The sequence below is a fragment of the Budorcas taxicolor genome, chromosome 12, assembly GCF_023091745.1.
Source record: "Budorcas taxicolor isolate Tak-1 chromosome 12, Takin1.1, whole genome shotgun sequence".
NCBI lineage: Eukaryota > Metazoa > Chordata > Mammalia > Artiodactyla > Bovidae > Budorcas > Budorcas taxicolor.
Window position 1 is genome coordinate 72,894,295 of NC_068921.1, and position 25,828 is coordinate 72,920,122.

General features: G+C 37.1%; 1 protein-coding gene across 1 annotated transcript in view; it reads right to left on the reverse strand.

Annotated features, from left to right (window-relative positions):
- Positions 1–25,828, reverse strand: part of LOC128057773 (UDP-glucose:glycoprotein glucosyltransferase 2-like) — a 141,366-nt gene that overhangs the window by 99,193 nt on the left and 16,345 nt on the right. The window contains exons 4-10 of the mRNA XM_052650275.1: positions 25,359–25,471; positions 20,692–20,866; positions 17,439–17,535; positions 11,300–11,372; positions 7,249–7,349; positions 3,322–3,421; positions 2,009–2,069 (exon numbers count right to left, since the gene is read on the reverse strand). Of these exons, the coding sequence (XP_052506235.1) occupies positions 2,009–2,069; positions 3,322–3,421; positions 7,249–7,349; positions 11,300–11,372; positions 17,439–17,535; positions 20,692–20,866; positions 25,359–25,471 (720 nt within the window). The remainder of the gene's footprint in view (positions 1–2,008; positions 2,070–3,321; positions 3,422–7,248; positions 7,350–11,299; positions 11,373–17,438; positions 17,536–20,691; positions 20,867–25,358; positions 25,472–25,828) is intronic.

Sequence of the window (25,828 nt, forward strand, 5' to 3'; positions counted from 1 at the left end):
CTCCCACGTTGCAGGCGGATTCTTTACCATCAGAGCCACCATGGAAGCTCAAGAATCCCATTTGGTCTTTCCAATTATCTCTTTTACTTCCACAATATCACCTCTTAAACCTCATGAAACTCTTCAGCCTCTGGAATCAAAATCACACAGAGCAAAGCTTTGATGACCAGGAACACCCATTTTGGACTCTTAACTGAGCAAAAAATAAATTGGATTATGCGATGCCACTGATACACTGGCATTCCTTTCTTTTCCCTTCTTTCCCAATCTCTCTTCCTTCTTGTAAGTGGCATTATTCAAAAAACAAGAATTCTTATAAAAAATGCATTTTGCTTGAAGAATGGTGAGAGCAATTAGGAAAATTACAGAAAGGAGTAATACTTAGTTTTAAAGGATAAGCAAGAATTTGTTAGGTGGTCAGTGAAGCAAAGAACATCCCAGGAAGGGATGATGTGCTGTGGCTTCTATCACTTGGTCTCCAATGAACCATGCATCTACTTCATTATCATCATCAAAACAGCCTGTATTTACTAAGAGCTTATTCTGTCTTGGTGTGACGGACACTGTTAACTGGCTAACCTAGCATCATCTCTGGGCCACTTCTCCTCTGATTGCCTCAATTACTAGAAAAGTAAAAGACACCTGCTCCTTGGAAGAAAAGCTATGACCAACCTAGACAACATATTAAAAAGCAGAGACATTACTTTGCCAACAAAGGTCAGTCTAATCAAAGCTATGATTTTTCCAGTAGTCATGTATGGATGTGAGATTTGGATTACAAAGAAATCTGAGCACCTAAGAACTGATCCTTTTGAACTGTGATGTTGGAGAAGACTCTTGAGAGTCCCTTGGACTGCCAGGAGATCCAACCAGTCCATCCTAAAGGAAATCAGTCCTGAATATTCATTGGAAGGACTGATGCTGAAGCTGAAACTCCAATACTTTGGCCACCTGATACAAAGAACTGACTCACTGGAAAAAATCCTGATGCTGGGAAAGATTGAAGGCGGGAGGAGAAAGGGATGACAGAGGATGAGATGGTTGGATGGCATCACTGACTCAATGGACATGAGTTTGAGTAAGCTCTGGGAGTTGGTGATGGACAGGGAAGCCTGGCGTGCTGCAGTTCATGGGGTCGCAAAGAGTCAGACCCGACTGAGCGACTGAACGAAACAGCACTTTCCTAGTTCCCTCGTAGCTAGGAAGAACCACATTACAAAATTCTGGCCTATGAGACAGAAGTGAAAGTTGGCTGAAGTGTTCTAGGAAGGCTTTAGTCAAGATGAACATGGTTGATCTTCCTACCTCTTTCTGCTTTAAATATAGATAAGCAGTTTGGAACTGTGGCAGCCATTTTGCAACCATAAAAGAAAAAAAAAAAAAAACATGTCTGTGGCAACCTACTTTGAGACTTCTTTTTAATGTGAGAAAAATGAACTCCTACTGTTTAAGGCCCTGTGTGCCTGGCATTCTATTACTTAAAGCCAAATTAAGTCCTATGTAACAAAGCCAGGCAGTGTTCTCAAGCACTTCCTAAGTATTTACACAATTAGGATCACTTAGAGTCTTGAGGTAGGTAATTTAAGAGAGCATTTAGCAGAATCTTATCAAATTTATGATCATTTGTGTACTATATGCTATAGGATTCAGTAACAGTCCAGTGGTTTAAATTTTTCTCAATCTTCACAAGCTTTTAGGCAAAACTTTTATAGAAAACAGAAGAATTATCTCATGGCCTTTATTCTCTATTTTGTGAAGAAAACCATATAGCATGGGCAGAAAATTTGGAGTATGTAAGGTTAATGAGAAAGTAAGTAGGATCTATGTCAGGAAAGATTGGACAGAATAACAAACTGTATATAAAGCAGACAATTTAAAAATGGAACAGCCTGTTTTAATCATCAAAAAGTACAAGCTAATATTTTTTCTATGAAAATTAAAGATCCAAAGTCTAAAATACAGTGTTATTAGTTTAGTAAATTTCTTTAAAAAAGGAGTTCAAACTAACCTTTTGATTTTCCTGTATTTCCTCCCTCATAAGCTGATTTACAGCAATTCTGGTCAGAGATCTGGGAACATAAATAGAGATACAATTCATTCTTCCTTAAATGTTTAGGACTAAACTATGATTCAATGCAAGATAATACTCTGGATGAGAAACTAAAAATTCTAAAGGCATTATAACTGAGAAGCACACATTTCCATACAGCCTATTTGATGGATGGAACAATGGCTTTCACTTGACAAGGTATTTGATTCATGTGGAACAGAGATTGTAAAAAAGTTCATGCACACCCATGGCATGCATTATATACTATCAGGGCTTGTTTACTACTAGGTATTTATTTTTCAAGTATTCTTGATTGAAAATGTTATTTTGTGTTGTTTTGCCCATAGGGAGAAATTCTGCATGAAATTACCACTGTCATTATATGTGTTGCTGCAAATAAGAAATTTTAGAATATTTTTACATAAAGAATTTTGGTTAAGCTGGGATCTATACTGGAGTATATAAGCTCTAAAATACTGATAATATTGACTTCATATATTTACTCTTGAAGAGCTTATAACTCCTTTATAATTTAAAAACAGCACAAATGTTTTTTAAATAAGTCTATTGATTATATTTATTTGACCTAATAACGCCTAATGCTTATTTATCTGCCAATTTTATGCATAGAAGAAAGATTTAAAAGTTAAAAGACTGTTAATTCAAAGCTGACATTAAGTAAAACTCAAACAGAAAGGGTATCTTAAAACAACCCATAATAAGTGTGTATTCTTTCCTAAAATTTGGCAGCATTTGAGATAAAACTGCAACTGATAATTTGATAATACAAACTTTTTCATTCACTTATCAAGTATTTCATTTCAATGAACATTTCCTGGTTGTCTACCGAGTGACTTTTTTTTAAAGAAAAATAAAAACCTTTTATTAAGTCTGAACATAGAGACAAGATTTTTAGCCTTGAGCATTAATTATGGCTGCGCCATTGATGGGGTCTGGAGGAAACCAATTCAATTGTTTCATCCTCAGACTGAGGAAGCTTCCACAAGTTCATGGTGTAATGAATTATCAGAGTAACTGGAGAGATGTGATGAAGAGTTCTATTTTGTAGTATGTAACAACACGCATGCACAAGACAATATTTTGCTCTAGTTTAAAAACCCCAATATATAGAATAGAGACCCTCATTTTACAAACACTATAGAAACCAGAATTAACTGACATCATTAGGTTGAATGAAATCAGCCATTTTCATAAAATTTATTTAATGGAAAGAGTCCTGCCTTTCATCCAATCAATAACCTTTAATATACCTGGCTTTTATGGGGAAGTTCTGTGAAATGTCTTTCATTAATTTTATGGCATCATAAACTGGAGTGGACATTATTTGAGAAGCTGCTTGAAAACTAAGATCTGGAAGAAAAGAAAATATCATTAAAGAAACTGACATGTTAGACCTTAATAGATATTTCCATGTAATTTAAATAACCCTTCTTACCATGCATTCATATATAGACACATTAAAAAACACTCATACTTACCATTATTCAGAACTTTTAAATGAAATGGAAAGCTATCACTTCTATCCAATTAAGATAAGTTTTACACTTACCTTTACTGATAAAATCTGAGACAGTGTAAATAACAAGTAAATGAATATAATATTATCAGAGTCCATTACCAGCTTTTGCTTTTTTCTAAACTGTTCCATACCTAGATGACTCAAATTGTTATTTAAGTCTTTCACTTTGCCTCTCAAATCCAGATTCTCATATTTTTAACTGTCTTCTTGGTTTTACCACTTGGATACTTCAAAAGCAGCATGTTCAGTAACAAATCTGTGATATTCCTGCCCAACTTTGTCCAAATCTAGTCCTCTTTGGTCTTCTCTTTACAACAAATTCACCACTGTCCATCCAGCTGGGTAAACCATGAATCCAGCAGTTGTTCCTGGTGTCTCTTCTCCCTCACACTCCATTTTCAGCATTCATAAAGGTCTTTGATACTCTCTCTAAATAACCTACCCTCGAATTTATTCCAAACCTTTCTCAGACCTCTATTCAATTACCCCTTCTTGAGGAAGCCTCCTTTTTCTGTTACCCCTTCTCTGCCCCATCTCACCACTCGGATCTTCCTGACATATGCTTTTCTTAATTTTTTGTTCCTTTATTCTGCAGCAATTGTGATAGTGATTTTTACACTGGTTTTTAAAATTGTTTATGTTTATCCAACATCCTTTGAAGAAACATGATGTCTGTTTTAGCTCTTTTTACCTTTGGAATATGTGTTTTTCAAAGTGTCAGTTGCAACCCATTAGTTAGTAGTGAAATCAGATTAATGGGTAATGTGAAGGTTTTTTTAATCACATGAAACAGGGTATAATAAAAGAAAGTTTTATCAGAATTAATAAAATGTAGTATTTGGCTTCCCTGAGAGCTCAGTTGGTAAAGAATCCACCTGCAATGTAGGAGACCCTGGTTTGATTCCTGGGTAGGGAAGATCCGCTGGAGAAGGAATAGGCTACCCACTCCAGTATTGTTGAGCTTCCTTTGTGGCTCAGCTGGTAAAGAATCAGTCTACAATGAGGGAGACCTGGGTTCTATCCCTGGTTGGGAAGATCCCCTGGAGAAGGGAAAGGCTACCCTCTCCAGTATTCTGGCCTGGAAAATTCCATGCACTGTATAGTCCATGGGGTCACAAAGAGGCAGACACACTGAGCGGCTTTCACGTTCACTTCTAGTAAACATATATGGGGCTTCCCTGATGGCTCAGATGGTAAAGAATCTGCCTGCAATGCAGGAGACCTGGGTTTCATCCCTGGGTTGGGAAGATTTCCTGGAGAAGGGAATGGCTACCCAATCCAGTATTCTTGCCTGGAAAAAGCCAGGGACAGAGGAACCTGGTCAGCTACAGTCCAGGAGGTCGCAGAGACTCGGACACGACTGAGCGACTAACACACATATACACACACAGTAAGCATACATATCTGTAGTAAAGTTTTTTTTTTTTAGTTTTAAGTGTATCTATGTATTAACACATTATATATTTGTTGTATGGGTCTTGATATAAAATATATTTCCTACTCCAGGTGTCAGCCAAAAATCATAAAACCATGGTTGTAGGGACATTACTGATTCCTAGCAGAAATTCAATAAATATGTTAAATAAATCAAAAAAGGAAAAGAAAAGGTCTTGATCACTTCCCTTCTCCTGAATCTATTTCCTTGGCTTCTGTGACGTGCTCTTCCATCTCTCATCATCATCATTCCATTGTGTCTACTTGTCCCACATAAATGAGCAAACAGACTCTCCCTTGTGCACTAATTTGGTTACTCTGCACCTTCAGTTAGCACCTCCACCTTCAAAAACCTCTAAGCTAACATTTTGCACTTTTAAAACCTTCTCCGTATAAGGACTTTGTATTTACTCCACCACTGGAACTGGTCCTCTGGATATGTCACAATTACTTCAAGTCCATTTTTTAAACACCAGTCTCATTATTTCTGAGCCCTGTATTCAACTCCAAGCCTGTTTTATATTCTCTTTACAGAGGCTCCAAGCTGGAAATTTTAAAGTCATTTTTGAGTCTTTTAATCTCCTGAATACTTGCTAAATCCAGCCTGCCCATCTATGCCTCTACCACAGCAAAGGTTCTGTCTCTCACTATACTAATTCAATGATGTCTTAACTAGACTTCCTATTTCTAGTCCATCTGAATATACCTTACACAGACATTACGGAGGTTAATTAAGACTAAGCTAACTATGCATGTTCTCTGTTTACCAGTCTTTAAAAGCACTCTATCACTTACACTTTTCTAAATTATGGGTACCCTGGAGAACACTTTGGGTTTCCCTGGTGGCAAGCAACAGTCTACTTTCTTCTCCAAAATGTTCTCCACCATGCCCTCCTTCAGGGGATCTTCCCAACCCAGGGACTGAACCCAGGTCTCCCATATTGCAGGTGGAGTCTTTACTGTCTGAGCCACCACCACGACCACCACCAACAGTGTGCATCCTTAGTCCCATCCATGGGGTTGCAAAGAGTCAGACATGACTAAGCATGCACATTGTTGTTGGTGGTGGTGGCTCAGACATTAAAGAATCCACCTGCAATATGGGACACATGGGTTCAATCCCTGGGTTGGGAAGATCCCCTGAAAGAGGGCATAGGGGAGAACATCTTGGAGAAGAAAGTAGACTGTTGCCTGTCTACAGCTGGAAGAGTTGGAGAGTCATGGAAAGTGGCTGAATATGGGTATGTTGGTTTCTTTTGTGGGGTGAGGAAAAAACGCTATAACTGATGGTGTGTGCTGTGCTAAGTTGCTTCAGTCATGTCCGACTCTGTGTGACCCTATGGACTGTAGCCTTCCAGACTCCTCTGTCTGTGGGATTCTCAGGCAAGAGTACTGAAGTGGGTTGCCATGCCCTTCTCCAAGGGATCTTCCCAGCTCAGGGACTGAACCCGCAGCTCCTGCATCTCCTGCACTGCAGGTGGTTCCTTTACCACTGGGCTACCAGGGAAGCCCTAAAACTGAGTATGGTGACAGTTAAAAATCTCTAAAAATATACCACACTTAATTCTACTCTTTAAATGGTGAACTGTATAATGCATCAAGTATATTTCAATTGGCTGTTGTATTAAAGAAGTTGATGAGATGTTATAAAACTTATGGATTCCACAGAAAAGGACATCCCTATGATCCTAGAAATTATAAATAAAATAGAAAATTACAAACTGAAAAGGAATTACAGTTTAATCCAAACTAAATTTTGGTCTCAAAATACCTGCTTATAGGATCTCAGTACAGAAGCTGTTTTGAGGTCATAATGAAATATGCAATGGTCTCTAAAGATCAAAATTTTAAAGAGAAGAAAACTAAGATTTAGTTCTGATTTCTCTTAACTTACTAATCAGGATTTTTAACCACTGCTGTAGATACCCTGAAACAGTTTAATACTGGACAGGAACATACAAGATAACTCATACATTAAAAATGATTAGGTAATATCAGATAACTGCATATCATATAATTTTAAATCTTCCAGAGATAAAATATAACTTGCTTGATGAATAACATTTCAATTAAATTTTATGTCCACAAAAAGCAATGCACAGTCACATAATTAGTAATTATTATTGCCTAAGAAATAATTTACATCATGTTATATAAAAGCCTATTTAACAAAACAGAGATCAGTTACCAATATGCTATTTTAACATAGACTGAAATACTATACCTTGTAGTTCCCAAACTTTCAAAGGCATCATTTCTTTATTACTCTCAATCAGGTATTTTTGGAATGCTGTCAGATTATCTCTAAGATCTGAATATCTTTCTCTGTATTAGAATATTAAGTAATGTTAATTATCATCATGTGTTATAAACTACTATTATACAAGCAGTATATTTTTGAAATTATCTCTTCCTAATACTTAAGACACAAACTAATGGTTCAAGATAATAACAATTATGCAGCTACAGTGACAGAATTTAAAAATACGGAGGGAGACATGCATGTCTTCTTTTAATCAATGTATAAAACAAAACAAAATATGGAGATATACACTGTCATTTGTTAACATTACCTATAAGGGATCCAAGGGTGAGGATAGAATTATTAGTTTTTATGTTATACACTTTTTCTTTAACATTTTATAAATTGCAAGTCTTGCTTTTATAATTAAAAATAAACTCTATTTTATAAAGAAAGACATCAATGCTTCCCATAAAATTTTAGTTTATTTCTGAAAAGTTCCATCTTTGAAACTTATAAAGAAAACTTATATAAGATAATTTTGCCCAATTAAACATATCCACATATTCTTACAATTCGCTGATCATGATTATTCGTTGGATCATGGAAAAAGCAACAGAGTTCCAGAAAAACATCTACTTCTGCTTTACTGACCATGACAAAGCCTTTGACTGTGTGGATCACTACAAACTGTGGAAAATTGTTAAAGAGATGGGAATACCAGACCACCTGACCTGTATCCTGAGATTCTGTATTCAGGTCAAGAAGCAACAGTTAGAACTGGACATGGAACAACAGACTGGTTCTAAATCAGGAAAGAAGTATGTGAAGGCTATATATTTTCACCCTGCTTATTTAACTTATATGCAGAGTACATCATGCGAAATGCTGAGTTGGATGAAACACAAGCTAGAATCAAGACTGCCAGGAGAAATGTCAACAACCTCAGATATGCAGATGACACCATCCTTATGGCAGAAAGCGAAGAAGAATTAAAGAGCCTCTTGATGAAAGTGAAAGAGTAAAGTGAAAAAGTTGGCTTAAAACTCAACATTAGGAAAACTAAGATTATGGCATCTGATCCCATCACTTCATGGCAAATAGATGGGGAAACAGTGGAAACAGTGACAGACTTTATTTTGGGGGGCTCCCAAATCACTGCAGATGGTGACTACAGCCATGAAATTAAAAGATGCTTACTCCTTGGAAGGAAAGTTAACACCAACCTAAATAGCATATTAAAAAGCAGAGACATTACTTTGCCAACAAAGGTCCATCTAGTCAAGGCTATGGTTTTTTCTAGTAGTCATGTATGGATGTGAGAGTTGGACTATAAAGAAAGCTGAGCACCAAAGAATTGATGCTTTTGAACTGTGGTATTGGAGAAGACTCTTGAAGAGTCCCTTGGACAGCAAGAGATCCAACCAGTCCATCCTAAAGGAGATCAGTCCTGAATATTCATTGGAAGTACTGATGCTGGAGCTGAAACTCCAATACTTTGGCCACCTGATGTGAAGAACTGACTCTTTTGAAAAGACCATGATGCTGGGAAAGATTGAAGGCGTGCAGACAAGGGGTAACAAAGGATGAAATGGTTGGATGGCATCACTGATTCAATGGACATGGGTTTGGGTGGACTCCGGGAGTTGATGGTGGACAGGGAGGCCTGGCGTGCTGCGGTTCATGGGGTCACAAAGAGTTGGACATGACTGAGCGACTGAACTGAACTGAGGTATTCTTAAAGACTGACAAATAATAATGCAGAAGAATGGCATTTTACCATGCATATAATTAAAATTATCTTATTCTCCAATTTCTCATGAATTCAACACATAGTACCACTTCCTATTATTAGAGAGAATTCTTTTTTAAAAAGTTTACCTAGCTACTGGCACAATTTATAAATAAATTTTGTATTTTCAACAGTAAGGAGAAATGAGTATTTTAAAGTGAGAGGAAAACTGTGTATACAGAACACACACACATAAACAGATTAATCTCATAGTTAACAGTAATACATGTACTGCAATGTCCTATGTTGAAATTTTACTCCAATGTGGGACTATATTTTGAAAACTAATCAAGACTACCCTTACAGTGAAAAAGCAATAGAACTTCTTTGAAAAGAGGTTCACTATGAATTTACCACTCCTTTCACAACATTTTGTTACAGAGTAATATTAAGTTTGTAAGAGCTGTTGTGTTGCTTTTCATGTTTAATCATAACCTTAATGATAATTTTCACTGGTAAAATTATGTATGTAATCCAGGCAAAAAGACATTATTCATAAAACACCTCAAAGCAAAAGCTTTTTGCTTAAATCAATTGTGTAAAACCTGGGTACTTCCTCTCCAAAAAAACTAATATCCCAGGGTTCCAAAGGCTTTTTGGAATATGAGCAATTTATTCCCAAAAATAGTTATGTTTAAGAAAGTATGGATTCTACGATGTGAGACATAGCTGGAAATGGGATAAAAACGTTATCTACTAAATAAAAACCTTCCTTAAATCCATTTTACAAGAAGCATTAACAGGTTACAAGCATACAATTTGTTCAGCAAACTACAGAAATGTAACTCAGTCATCTGTATAAAGCAGTATAATGTCCAAAAATGTTCCCCTTGCTCTGTACAATTATCTCCTCACAGAAATGACGTAAGTGTGCTTTATACATATTTGTAATATTATATAAAAACCAGAATTGAAAGAGACACGTGTACCCCAATGTTCATCGCAGCACTGTTTATAATAGCCAGAACATGGAAACAACCTAGATGTCCATCAGCAGATGAATGGATAAGAAAGCTGTGGTACATATACACAATGGAGTATTACTCAGCCATTAAAAAGAATATATTTGAATGAGTTCTAATGAGGTGGATGAAACTGGAGCCGATTATACAGAGTGAAGTAAGCCAGAAAGAAAAACACCAATACAGTATACTAACACATATATATGTAATTTAGAAAAATGGTAATGATAACTCTGTATGTGAGACAGCAAAAGAGACACAGATGTATAGAACAGACTTTTGGACTCTGAGAGAGAGGGAGAGGGTGGGATGATTAGGGAGAATGGCACTGAAACATGTATACTATCATGTAAGAAGCGAATCGCCAGTTCAGGTTTGATACAGGATACAGGATGCTTGGGGCTGGTGCACTGGGATGACCCAGAGAGATGATATGGGGAGGGTTGTGGGAGGGGGGTTCAGGATTGGGAACTCATGTACACCCGTGGCGGATTCATGTCAATGTATGGCAAAACCAATACAGTATTGAAAAGTAAAAAAAAAAAAGAAAAAAATTTGGAAAACAATTATGTTCAAAATTTAAAAATAAATGGGAAATATATGCCTTAAAAAGAAAAAAAGAACTAAAGATATTAATAAAAATGGTTCTTTATTTTTAATTAATTTTGCCTTTCTAATTGAATCACAAACTTGCCCTTCTTATTAATAAGGAAAACCACACATAAAACTAAAATTCCCATCCATTAACATTCAGAGAGCACTCACCATCCTATTCCTTGTCTTCAATCAGTGATGCAAGAAAAGCAAAGGAGGAGAAGTTTACTTTTGGAAAGGTTACTTATATGTGTATATAAAATGAAGACCAGAAGTTAAAAGGTATTTAATATGGCAATCTTGGGACAGAAATTTAGGGAAATAAATATTTTCTCTTTTAAGACATGAAAGTGTTGATTTTTTAATGCTAAAAACCTAATAACAACTATGAGTTCTGTAACCCATCAGAAAAGATTCTACAAATTTTTGTTTTAGTTTTTGACCACAGATAACGTGGATCATTTTAAATTTCCATTATCTCTAATCGTACTCATTATCCTGTGGAATTAGTGATTATTTTTCAATTTTGAGCTTTTTTGCATTAACCCTGTGTTACTTTTGTAATAAAAACAGTAATATGTATATTTTTAGAATGTGAGACATATGCCAACACAACATATTGAATCTATTCCTTTAAAAACAAGCTTAATAGTATAGTAATAGTTTCAATTCTATTCAGACTTACTTTAATTTCCCAAAGAGAAATCCTTGAACTTCATTTGTTTCAGTAACATCTTCTGCAGTAGTATTAGCCACAGCTATAGTTTAGAAACAAAAACAAAATAGAATGAACATATTTCAGACTGGAAGAGGGATATGTGATAAAAAATTAGAACTCAAAATCAAATTCCCTTTTTTTTTTTTTACCTTTTCTTTCATGGATCAGTCTAATGATACAAGAGTGCGCTCTCTTAGTAAACAATCTTGACTACTAAATACAACCAGCTATATGCTCTATAGATCATTCTGTAGTCAAGCTCCATTTTATACTGGAGTGATAAACCAAGAGACTGATCCAGACTTGCCCAAAGTTTCCAAGTCTCTGGCAGAGGCATGGGTTGGCAGTGGCCTGCTGAAGGGCTGGGGGCACTGAGTGTAGCAGTGCAAGCATGGGACCTTTTGAAAGAGGTCACCATTATCTTCATCATCTTCACCATAGTTTGGTCACAGGTAAATAACAAAGGTGTTCATTGGAGGACTGATGCTGAAGCTGCAACTCCAATACTCTGGCCACCTCATGCAAAGAGCTGACTCATCGGAGAACACTATGATGCTGGGAGGGATTGGGGGCAGGAGGAGAAGGGGATGACAGATGATGGTGGATGGCATCACTGACTCAATGGACATGAGTTTGAGTGAACTCCAGGAGCTGGTGATGGACAGGGAGGCCTGGCATGCTGCAATTCATGGGGTCGCAAAGAGTCAGACAGGACTGAGAGACTGAACTGAACTAACAAGGAGGGAACACAGCCCCACCCATCAACAGAAAACTGGATTAAAGATTTACTGAACATGACGACCGAGGATAAGATGGCTGGATGGCATCACTGACTCGATGGACACGACTCTGAGTGAACTCCAGGAGTTAGTGATCGACAGGGAGGCCTGGTGTGCTGCGATTCACGGGGTCGCAAAGAGTCAGACACAACTGAGCGACTGAACTGAACTGAACATGGACTGGAATGGGTGGATTTAACTCAGATGACCATTATATCTACTACTGCGGGCAGAAATCCCTCAGAAGAAATGGAGTAGCCATCATGGTCAACAAAAGAGTCCGAAATGCAGTACTTGGATGCAATCTCAAAAACGACAGAATGATCTCTGTTGGTCTCCAAGGCAAACCATTCAATATCACAGTTATCCAAGTCTATGCCCCAACCAGTAATGCTGAAGAAGCTGAAGTTGAACGGTTTTATGAAGAACTTTTAGAACTAACACTCAAAAAAGATGTCCTTTTCATTATAGGGGACTGGAATGCAAAAGTAGGAAGTCAAGAAACACCTGGAGTAACAGGCAAATTTGGCCTTGGAATGCAGAATGAAGCAGGGCAAAGACTAATAGAGTTTTGCCAAGAAAATGCACTGGTCATAGCAAACACCCTCTTCCAACAACACAAGAGGAGACAGTACACATGGACATCACCAGATGGTCAATACCAAAATCGGATTGATTATATTCTTTGTAGCCAAAGATGGAGAAGTTCTATACAGTCAGCAAAAACAAGACCAGGAGCTGACTATGGCACTGACCATGAACTCCATATTGCCAAATTCAGACTTAAACTGAAGAAAGTAGGGAAAACCACTAGACTATTCAGGTATGACCTAAATCAAATGCCTTACGATTATAAAGTAGAAATGACAAATAGATTGAACGGATTGGATCTGATAGAGTGCCTGAAGAACTATGGACGGAGGTCAGTGACGCTGTACAGGAGGCAGAGATCAAGACCATCCCAAGGAAAAAGAAATGTCTAAAGGCAAAATGGTTGTCTGAGGAGGCCTTACAAATAGCTATAAAAGAAGAGAAGCAAAAGGCAAAGAGAAAAGAAAAGATATATCCATTTGAATGCAGAGTTCCAAAGAATAGCAAGGAGAGATAAGAAAGCCTTCCTCAGTGATCAATGCAAAGAAATAGAGGAAAAGAACAGAATGGGAAAGACTAGAGATCTCTTCAAGAAATTACAGATACCAAGGGAACATTTCATGCAAAGATGGGCTCGATAAAGGACAGAAATGGTATGAACCTAACAGAAGCAGAAGATATTAAGAAGAGGTGGCAAGAAGAACAAAAATCTTCATGACCCAAACTCACCTAGAACCAGACATCCTGGAATGCGAAGTCAAGTGGGCCTTAGGAAGCATCACTACAAACAAAGCTAGTGGAGGTGATGGAATTCCAGTTTACCTATTTCAAACCCTAAAACATGATGTTGTCAAAGTGTTGCACTCAATATGCCAGCAAATTTAGAAAACTCAGCAGTGGCCACAGGACTGGAAAACGTCAGTTTTCATCCCAATCCAAAGAAAGGCAATGCCAGAGAATGCTCAAACTACCACACAATTGCACTCATCTCACACACAAGTAAATTAATGCTCAAAATTTTCAAGTCAGGCTTCAACAGTATGTGAACGGTGAACTTCCAAATGTTCAAGCTGGTTTTAGAAAAGGCAGAGGAACCAGAGATCAAATCCCAACATCTGTTGGATCATCAAAAAAGCGAGAGAGTTCCAGAAAAACATCTCCTTCTGCTTTATTGACTATTCCAAAGGCTTTGACTGTGTGGATCACAAAAAACTGTGGAAAATTCTGAAAGAGATGGGAATACCATACCACCTGACCTCCCTCTTGAGAAACCTGTATGCAGGTCAGGAAACGACAGTTAGAATTGGACATCGAACAACAGACTGGTTCCAAAGAGGGAAAGGAGTACATTAAGGCTGTATATTGTCACCCTGCTTATTTAACTTCTATGCAGAGTACATCATGAGAAATGCTGGACAGGAAGCACAAGCTGGAAGCAAGATTTCTGCGAGAAATATCAGTAACCTCAGATATGCAGATGACACCACCCTTATGGCAGAAAGCGAAGAAAAACTAAAGAGCCTCTTGATGAAAGTAAAAGAGGAGAGTGAAAAAGTTGGCTTAAAACTCAACATTCAGAAAACTAAGATCATGGTCTGGTCCCATCACTTCATGGCAAATAGATGGGCAAACAGTGGAAAGTGACACTCTATTTTTTTGGGCTCCAAAATAACTGCAGATGGTAACTGAAGCCATGCAATTAAAAGACACTTACTCCTTGGAAGGAAAGTTATGACCAACCTAGACAGCATATTCAAAAGCAGAGACACTACTTTGCCAAAAAAGGTTTGTCTAGTCAAAGCTATGGTTTTTCCAGTAGTCATGTATGGATGTAAGAGCTGGACTATAAAGAAAGCTAAGCAGCAAAGGATTGATGCTTTTGAACTGTGGTGTTGGAGAAGACTCTTGAGAGTCCCTTGGACTGCAAGGAGATCCAACCAGTCCATCCTAAAGGAAATCAGTCCTGAATATTCATTAGAAGGACTGATGCTGAAGCTGAAACTCCAATACTTTGGCTACCTGATGTGAAGAACTGACTCTCGGAAAAGACCCTGATGCTGGGAAAGATTGAAGGCATGATGAGAGAGGGATGACAGAGGATAACATGGTTGGATAGCCTCACCAAATCAATGGACATGAGTTTGAGTTAACTCCAGGAGTTGGTGATGGACAGAGAGGTCTGGTGTGCTGCAGTCCATGGGGTCGCAAAGTGTCAGACTCTAATGAGCAACTGAACTAGAGTGAACTGATTAACCAAGAAGTCTGCAAGAAACCCTGGGCTTACCTCTTAGGCCAGCAAGAAATCTAAACCCTAAAACATACAGGAGTTCTCATATATTTCTGACACTTTCAGACATAATCAAGAAATCTTTAGATAGACACCAAAACTCATGGCCTCAAAGGATAAAAATATATTTTATATTCATTTCCCTTCCCCTCTCCTTTACTTACCAAATTGTTATAGTATATAGTGTGGTAAGGGTGTGTTTGAGGGTACTTCAGGTTCTAAGAATCAATCTGTGACCTTTTACAGCAAGGGGCTATGCTCCATCAGAGGGCATAAGTTACACTTCTCCTTTCTTATTCGTCTGAGAGTGTCGACTTCTAAGACCACAAATAAAAACCCTGGAATGCTTTAATCAGGTAAACATTTACTGCCTTCTATAATGCCCACTGCCTGCCAGACAGACGCCAGGAGGAGAGATGCGAAAGGCACAAACCTTCCTGGGTGGCAAATGAGAGAGACAAATAGACAGCTTTAACAGACTGTTTAAAACTTTTCCAAAAGGAAGCACAAAATATATGGAATACAGAAAACGGAAAAATCCTCCTCTGACAGAACAGGAACATAGGCAGCCATCTCAGAAGTACTGACTGAGACATATAATTCTTAAAAGATGAGTAGGCCTCAGACAAATAAGAGGTGGAAGGAAGGTTTCAGGCAGAGGAACAGCATATGCTAAGGGATGAAAGTACTCCAGAGGTCATAAAGGCTTGGCACAGAGCAATACATGGACCCATGCAGGAAACAGAAAATTGTTCTGTATAGTAGTGCAGTGTTACAGGACCACAGGGTACAAATGAGAGGTCTGAGAGGCAGTGAGAAGGCAGAAAGAGGCCAGGCTGTGGAAAGCTCCATTGTGTTATAGGACTTTAATTTATGAGGAGGTTACAAGGAACCACTAAGGTTACTTAGTTATTTAGGTAACTAAGGGTTTCTAATTGGTAGAATCACAAAGTCAGAAGTTCTGATTGAACACAGAAAGTTCAATCAGAAAGTACTGTGGAGAACAGATGGATTATTCTCTTTTGGAGATGAGAGGATTAAGGTTCCGAAGACAAGGTCAGTTGGAAGCCGGATAGTCATAAGCAGAGGGGAATAAAAGAAGTGAACTAAAGGAGTGGCAAGTAGAATGAAGAGAAGATATATTACAAATATATGATAAAAATTAACCTGAAGTTTGTAATGTAAGTAATATATGTAATCACATGATTTTTTAAAGAAACTTCTACAAGCCCAAGGACAGTTAGAAAATGCCTATGCTACTACCATGACTGTTAAATAAGATGTGTGTGTGCATGTGGGTGTTAAGTCACTTCAGTCGTGTCCAGCTCTTGGCAATCCTATGGACCGCAGGCCGCCAGGCTCCTCTGTCCATGGGATTCTCCAGTCAAGAGTACTGGAGTGGGTTGTCATGCTCTCTTCTAGGGGATCTTCCTGATCCAGGGATTGAACCCAAGTCTCTTATGTCTCCTGTTCTGTCAGACAGATTCTTTACCAGTGGGAAGCACTAAACAAAGTACTAAATTATAAAGCACTGTAGAGCAATATACAAGCTATATGGAAATATAAAAAATCTGGGCATTACTATTTCAGTAATGGGCTACACTTTTGCAGTAACCAGCAGGATTTCAATTACAATAATACAGATGTTGATCTGTAGCACACTCAGTAGGAGGGACTAGAGCTAAGCTGTAATCAGAGCAAGGCCTTCAGGACCAGAGCTTGAATAGAAAAACAAAGCTGAAGCAGAAGCAGCATCAGAGAGCATGTAACAGAATGAATTAGAAATTCTTAACCAAGAATCAGGTATAAATAAATTTCCAATGAGCCAGGTAATAAAAGATTTCCATAAGAATCTGAAAAGTTCTTTATTGTTTTTAGGTCTCCAGATTCTTTCATCTAGAGCACGCATTCAGTACACAGAACATAGATACTGGATTGGTAGATTGCAGATCTAATCAATCTAACCAAATATTCACAGGACTTTCCCATCCCATTTCAAAACAAAAACACAACACAAAACTAACTTTATTTAAAAATAAATACTTCAGACCAAGCTTTGTAAGGCAGTGCTACCAATGAGTTTCAGGTTTACCATGACACAACCCCTTTAGAGCCGCAATCTTTGCCCCCGGGGGATGATTAGGTACATCACAGGCCAGTCTGAACTGGGTGAGCCCCTTCGTAGTCATAAGCAGCCTCACCTATTGCTTCTACACATCCTACATGTAGTATCAATTTTTATATGTTGCTGAAAATGACTGGGAAGCCATTGAATATAACCAAAATAATATGCTACTTCCAATTTTTGAAATTTCTGAGAGCATAATAACATGAAATACATTTTAGTTTAAAATTAAATTGCCTCCAGACTCATATTAACATGTGTAGGATTAAATGGAAGTATGTAACCCTCCAATTTTTTTTACTCAAATATAGAGAATAAACTTACTTTTGACTTGAGTATCATCCAATGCTTTGTATTCTGTACTCTTAATCGCTAGCTCCACACCATAGCCAGATAAATACATTTTCTGTGAGGATGGTTTCTGTTCAAATACATTAAAAAAAAAAAAGAGAGAAAATATTTTGTCAAACACCTGCTTTTGAATTCAGAATGACTGTGTGTTGGGACATGAGGGTAAATCATTAATACTGAAGTTTTTAAGCACTGTGAAATACTGCTATTCAGAGGATATTTATATTCTCTCTAGAGACAGTTTATCAAGGAACTAGAAACTTATTGATGACCACTTCTTTACTTTCTAAAACCTTTGTCATGACACTAATGCTTTAATTACTCTTATAAAATGAAAAAAGTATTTGATCTTTTTCTGTTATACCATGATAATTTTGCCATCTTTCCCATGAGTTAATTAACAGAGGATCCAATACAAGTGAGTTTCTACAAAACTGTACTCTTTGGGGAGAACTACACATTTCCTAAACCAGTAAGTGCTTTCATTTGCTAGCTGTCTGGATGGAGGGCAACTAGAGTGTCCCCAAAAACAAATACTGGAAAGCAGAGACAAAGGAAACAAAAAAACTCAGTGCCTTGAGCAACCTGTTCAGTTCTTTCTTCATGTTTCTCGATGATTAAAATATACCAAATGCCACAGGTTAGCACCTATCCTTGCAGTGAGAGGTCACAATTTGCCTAAAACTGAGTTGTCTGAAGTATTTGTGATCAGAATTCGGTACCTTACTTTCTTTCACCTTATATATTAAGGGCAAACATTAAATGTACTTCTAGAAATTACCATATGAAGAAAAAGAAGTCATATTTTTTAAAAAAGTAAGCAACCTGGATGAATACATGTAAACTTTTTAGAAGATTGTCTAAGGTTCTTTCTGGCTTCTAGGCTGAATTCTTATCAGTTGTGCTATAATCATTACCATTTGGCATATTCTTCCATGGGTTATAAAACCTGTTTAACCTAGTACTTAGCAAACTCCTGTGAAGATGGACTGATGTTGAAGCTGAAACTCTAATACTCTGGCCACCTCATGCAAAGAGCTGACTCACTGGAAAAGACCCTGATGCTGGGAGGGATTGGGGATAGGAGGAGAAGGGGACAACAGAGGATTAGATGGCTGGATGGCATCACAGACTCAATGGATATCGGTTTGGGTAGACTCCGGAAATTGGTGATGGACAGGGAGGCTTGGCGTGCTGGATTCATGGGATCGCAAAGAGTCGGACATACTGAGCGACTGAACTAACTGAACTGTGAAGATGTTATGCCTTGGTTTAACTAAGGTCTGCATGAGGGCAGTTTTGCAATCCTACACATGACAGAGGAAGAGGCAGACACCAAATGGAAAGGAAATCTTAATAGTATACTACTCTTTTCACTCTCTTCTTTCCTCCCTAAACTTCCCCCAAGCCTTAAAAATAAGTACGTATATAACCTGAGTGACTATTCCTGGGCTATTTTATTTTCAAATAAGATGATGTAAGAATTAGCTTCAGATATGCAGAAAGTGTTTTTGCTGCCCACACTAAAATTTAATTTGCTAATTTCTCAGGCACATGCTATAATAAAAGATAGCATGAGAAAACTGGGTTGTTTATAATTATAGTAAAGTTTAAAGTCTTTTAAAGAGTTTTCAGTTTCATACAGGTCAATTAAAAAATACATTTTGACTGTCCACTCAAAAGACAATTAGTTGGTGGCTATGCTCTAAATTCACATATCTTGTTATAATTCATGAAAGAAATGCAATTTCACATAACCAGTTTCCATCATCAGTTCCGGAACAGTATTAGCTCCTTGGTAATAAAGATAAATGTTCATTAATTTCATATTTACTTTCTCTATTTGAAAATGTATTAATATAAAAATCTGAATCATAGTTTAATAACTCTGGATTTGCAAGCCAAAAATTCTCACAAGCTAAATCAACTGTTTAGAGGAATCTTTCTTCATCATCCTATTTCTTCTTTCCCTACAAAAAAAGCATCTGTTCAAAAGGTAGCGTGAATAAATCTGTTTTTATTAGAATTATATGTTGACTAGATTTACAGTATAATTATTTTGGATGCACAATATGTAATTAATTAAATAGGTTATAATTTGATGCTACAAAGTACCCAGATAACTGTTGAGTATGCTTTCACAGAAGCATATTTAATGGTCACATTCTCCAAAGAACAGGCTGGGACACTGATTCTTAATAGATGAAAATGCCACCCAGCAGGAGCATATTAGAATCACTTAGGGACTTCTTTAAAAAAGATAAATATATACTGTAATCTCACATTCTTTTTCTGATATAACTGACATACGACATTGTATTAGTTTATGGTGTAAAATAAATATAATGATTTGATATCAAATCAAACCTTTGAACAACATAGGTTTGAACTATGTAAACTGCAATGATCTAATTATACATGGATTTTTTTTCCAATTGTAAACTACACTATTACATAATCCTTGGTTGGTTGAACCTGCAGATTCTGAACCATGGATACAGAGGAGTTGTATATTAATACTTATCACGAATATTTTGGGAAGTGCAAATTAAAACACTCTTTCCATGCTTGGAATATGAAATAAAAAAGAAAAGTCCTTCTAAGGGCCATTTTAGTGTGTGAGGTGAGAGTTTTGGTTGTGTGTTTGTGTTGGTGGGGGGTGGAGGTGTTAAATAAAATCTGAGGTAGCATAGTAATAAGTTCTATGAAGTCATTAAAAAGTGGTAGAGTGTTACAGCAGTGAGAGTCGGGAGAGTGGGGGATAATACAACACATTTGATCTGAAACTTGAATAAGTAAGCAGCCTTTCAAACAGATTGGTTTGAGAGCATTCCTATACAACGCTTAGCACAATGAACTAATATATACTATCAATATATCAAGTTAGATTTCCTCATTATAATACATTTTCATTAAAAATAACTATGTTTATTAGTCCTACCAAATATTATACATCCTATTGTTGTCTGGTTTTGTTTTTTATCCAAGTTGTCAATCTGTTCCAGATATATATATGATAAGGGAAAGAAACATAAACAGGATACTTTCCAGAAAAGACACAGAATCCCAATATATTTTTCCACATAAAATTCACATTTGATAGTTGTGTTATCAGATATAAGTATTCTAGGAAAAGTTATTATGTAAAATCTAGTAGAGAAATTATAAAAAGTAGTTATAAAAAATTTTTATAGCCAAAGTAATCCTGAATAAAGCAAGCATGTACCTGAATGTAATGCCGAAGAACATAAAGAATTTCCCCATTTTGAGCTTTTTCAGACAACACTGTGTGAAATTTACGAAATGCTCTTGTACCCATTTCTGCATAGAGAATAATCACTGGTAAATTCTCTTTGTCTGTAGGAAATTTGTGATCTCCTTTAAACAGATAGGGTCTGGGCCTAAAATGAAAACAAAACACAAACAAGAACTGAAAGTAAAGAGCATATGAGAAATAAATAATGAAACCAAAGAGCGGTGCCTCTAATCTGCCAGTTGGTCGTCTTCCAAGTGGCAGACCAGATAGGTAGGCCACTGGCAACAGCCCAGGGTCAGTAAAAATGTAGCAAGTTTCATTAGGGGTCAAGAATTCTTCAGCAATAAGAGAACTGCCTTGAATTCTGCCCCCATCTGCTTTTGGTTTTACATAGATGCAGCCTGGATGAGGGCTTTCCAGGTGGCATCAGCGGTAAAGAACTAGCCTCCCAATGCAGGAGACATAAGAGATGCAGGTTCATCCCTGGGTCAGGAAGATGCCCAGGAAGAGGGCATGGCAACCCACTTGAGTATTCTTGCCTGGAGAATCCCATGGACAGAGAAGCCTGGCAGGCTACAGTCCATGGGGTCACAGAGTCAGACATGACTGACACAACTTAGCACACACAGAGCCTGGATGAAAAGCAGCAGAAACCCTAAGACACCATCAACTTCAAACTGAGCTGAATGTATCAATAACTTGATGCAAGCCTTAAGGGAAAAGAGAACTGAAGGCCCCACTGAATCAGAGATTTTACTTCAGGTAAGGGACTGGGGCATGTGCTTTGTCCCAAAGGAGAATTACTGCCCCTTTGCCATGTAACCCTAAGATCACAAAAGGTCAAAGTAACAGTGCTCTTGAATATACTATTTCCACTTGACCAGAGACAATTGCTGGGTCCCTTCCACCGTTAGTCATTGAATCCTAGTTGACTTAGGCCAAAATGTAAACATCAGATAGTAGAGTTACAAGGCTTCCTGAGTCAGTTCAGTTTCAACTAAAGCTCAGCAGTAATCTTTTTAAAAGGGGTGTACTTGATGGCTGAGTCAGGCAGGTGGTGCTGTTGTACTCGGAAACTGCATTCCTGTGCACTCAGGCAGCCATTCAGTCTGTAACTGAAGTTGTGATTTCCTCCTCTCCTCCTGGGATTCTATGTTGTTTCTGTTGGACCACCTGGGAATGTACTACATGTGGTAGTCTCCCAATGACAGTGTCTCCCTTTAGACTTTATGAGTGTTCACATCACTCAAAGCATATACATGTACAATATCAATACCAGTTCCAGATTCAGATGTGGGAACCAAAACAGTAAAAATAAAAGTACACTGAATTGGCCTAGTGTGCATGCTAAGTCGCTTCAGTCATGTCCAACTCTTTGCAACCCCATGGACCACAGCCCACCAGGCTCCTTCGTCCATCGGATTCTCCAGGCAAGAATACTGGAGTGGGTTGTTCTCCTCCAGGGGATCTTTCCGACTCAGGGATCGAACCTGCGTCTCTTACATCTCTCGCACTGGCAGGCGGGTTCTTTACCACAGCACCACCTGGGAAGCCCCAATTGGCCTAGAGATCATTTTAATTCCCTTTCCCATTATGCGCATCTTCCAAACCGCAGCAGTTGAGTCTGGGTGCCTTTTCCTGAAGTAACAAAGACCTAAAACTCTGTATGAGGAGCTACAGTAGCAGGTATTAGAAGACTGCTATCACCTAGCCAGAGGCACAGGGAGTGAAGAACAGCAGAGGGAGAGAGAGGGGGCAGCAGGAAACAAATTCAAGTGTTGAGCTTTTGTCTCCCCAACCCACGGGGGCCTTGTCCTTCCTCTCCCAGAAAGCCACGTTGTCTGTCAACGTCCCACCCTTGTTTCTAAAACCGTCAAGAACTGTAAAAGGGCTGTGGCTTGGTTTCAGCCTACTTACAAAGTAATAAGTTGGGCTTCTGTCATGTCTCATGTCTGGCAGAAGTCCCATGTCTGGCAGAAGACGTGAGACTCTTGTGTCAAAGACAAAGAACTTTATTGCTCAGGGCAGAGCAAGCAGAATGAACATTACACCTGCTCCCTAAGTTTCACAACAGGGTATGTGTAACAAAATATGGACCCAAATGGATACTACACAAACAGTGGGTGTACAAGAAACACTGTACCTGGGAAATCACTGTTTTATAATGAGCCCACTCTTCTTTTCAAAAGCAAAATTTTGAAATTTCTTTTCAACATTAGGAATTATGTAATTCCTCAAGGTTGCTCACTACAAACACAACCATAAAAAATGGTTCAAGTAAAAAGCAGTCCAGATCTTGCCTTTTTTACTTGTCAGACCCAGCAAGAATATGCAGGAATTCACAGGGTCTGTGGCAGGGTGCCTCTCCTAACAGCTTGATGTTAACCTTGTGTTAAATCTTAAATTAATTTAGATTTAATATCTAAATATTAAATATTTAAATTTTAGTTTCCACAAGAAACTTGAAATATCAGACATCAGAAGTCAGAAACCAATAGCAACTCTAAACTACAAGTTATCAAAATTCCCTTTATAAAATGCACTAAAAAAAAAAAACACATTAGGGCAGACAATTTTGGAGTTAGTCTATTAATGCTTTAGAGGAATATATAATTCCCATGCTAAATTAACTCTTACAGAATAACATGGTTGCCTAATTCACTATATGAAGTTAGAATAACATTGAAATTGGCATAAATAGTTTAAATAACAGTTAATCTCATTAAAGTAGAAAAATGAGCCTTAATAAAAGCATAAGCAATCAACAAAAATACCACACCATTAACAAATAGTTTTCCCTAGCAACACAAAGAAGGTGTAATAGTTTAAAATATATTACATAATATGTCCAAAGAGAGAAACTTTGAATTCATCTTAATAGGTGAAAAACAGTTCATAAAATAAAACAATTATTTCTAATTCTAAAAACAGAGAAGAGTATAAAACTTCAGAGTTTTAAAAGAAGGAGTGAACAGAAGACATATGATGTTATCCACTGAGATTTGATATAGTAAACATTTAAATTATTTAAATTAACTAATAGATTTAACATAATTCTAATTAAAACTCTATCCAGGTTTTTTAGGGAGTCAGTTTGACAGGAAAAAAAGGACTCTAATGTTAGTCTGAAAGCATCAACAAGGGCAGAGCTAAGAACTTTTGGAGGGGGGGGAGAAAAAGCAGCTATGAAGAGGAAATTGTCCTGTGAGACACTGGAATAAATTATTAAAGCAATAAATACTAACAATATAGCACTGTTACAAGAAACATAATAGTATAAAACAAACAGTTATAAAATAGATCATAGTATAAATACAATGAATATAATAACTGACTAGCACCTGAAGGGGGGAAAGATCTGACTGGATCCTTGCCTTCCTATGAAAATAAATTATACATATATTAAAAGTCTAGGGTAAAATAAAAACTTTAAGAAAGCTACTGGAAAATATTAATAAAATCTCTTACTTACTCAGGTTTGGAAAAAACTGTCTCAGTATAAAATCATACACACATAAAGGAAAAATCAGGCTACATAAAAGTTTCTGTATATTAAAATTAATATGAAACATAAGAAAAGATTTGAAAGATTCCAACAAATAAGTACTAATATGAATTACTAAATATACATTACTGTCTAACATATAAATAACTCTTTCAAAATTAGAGAAACAACTTTAATACTGTTTAAAGTATAAACAATCAGGCAGTAAAACACCTACTGGTAGGTACTACTCTGTAAAAATCACTACTAAGTTAATAATCTCCTCATTTCTCATATTCATTTGCATTAAATACTTGGAAGAAAAAAATGTTTTGAATGTGTTTATAAAAACGTAATTCTGTATTTTTGTTATTTTTAATTTCCAAGGTACACATTCAATTTATATTTAAAGAGATAAAGTCTAGATAAATCCACAGTTTTATATGTTTACAGGCATACCTCATTTTATTGGGCTTTTTGCTTCATTTATGGCACTTCACAGACAACTGCATTAATCACTGAAGGTTTGTGGCAACTGTATTGAACGAGTCTATGGTACCATTCTTCCAACAGCACTTGCTCACTCCCTGTCTGTGTCACATTTTTGTAATTCTCTAATTCTCGCAGTATTTCACACTCTCCTCCAGCAAAAAGATTAAGACTCGCGGAAGGCTCAGATGGTTAGCATTTTTTAGCAATAAAGTGTTTTTAAATTAAGGGATGTACATTTTTTAGACAAAATGTCATTTGTACACTCAACAGACTACGGTTTAGTGGAGATGTACTTTCATATGCACTGGGATACCAAAAACTTCAAGTGAATTACTGCAGTATTCACATTATTGAGGTGGAACTGAAGCCACAATATCTTTGAGGTCTGTCTGTATTTGAAAAAGCTAACTTATGCATATAAAATATCTCTCCCATGTGTTTTATGGTATTTTGGTATCCTAAAATCAAAAGCTAATCAAGACAAAATATTGAAAGTACTTACATATTTTAGGGACGGACTTAAGACTCAGATAAATATTCAGAGCACATTCTTTTAAACACATTCTTAGAATATTACAATTTTTATTGCAAGAAATTTCTATTTCAACCCTCATCTCACTTTATAAACTGCTCCTTTTACTACAGGCTATCATTAATTTACCTTGAAGCAGCCTTCTTCAGCAGCTTTTTAATCTCATTAATTTTACAGGTGTATTTCTTATGGATAACCACAAATGCAGCACAGCCATCTGGTGGGGGCTCATCAGCTGCAATCTAAGATTTCAAAGACGACACTTAGCTACAGTAGCTGGTAATTACAATATCATTTTTAAAACTCACACATTACTTTGATTAAAATAGCTTATCAACTACTATTAAGTTATTGCTCTAGTTAAAGTAAAAATATCTATACACAGGGAGAATCAAACAATTAAACAAAATCAACTTTATAGTAGGAAAATATGCTTTGAAATAGTTGAAAATGTCCCATTAAACTATTTATAGTTAATTTCAATGGTCATTTGTCCTCATATTTCCTTATCTCAGTTCAGTTGCTCAGTTGTGTCCAACTCTTTGCGACCCCAAGGACTGCAGCACACCAAGCTTTCCTGTCCATCACCAACTCCCAGA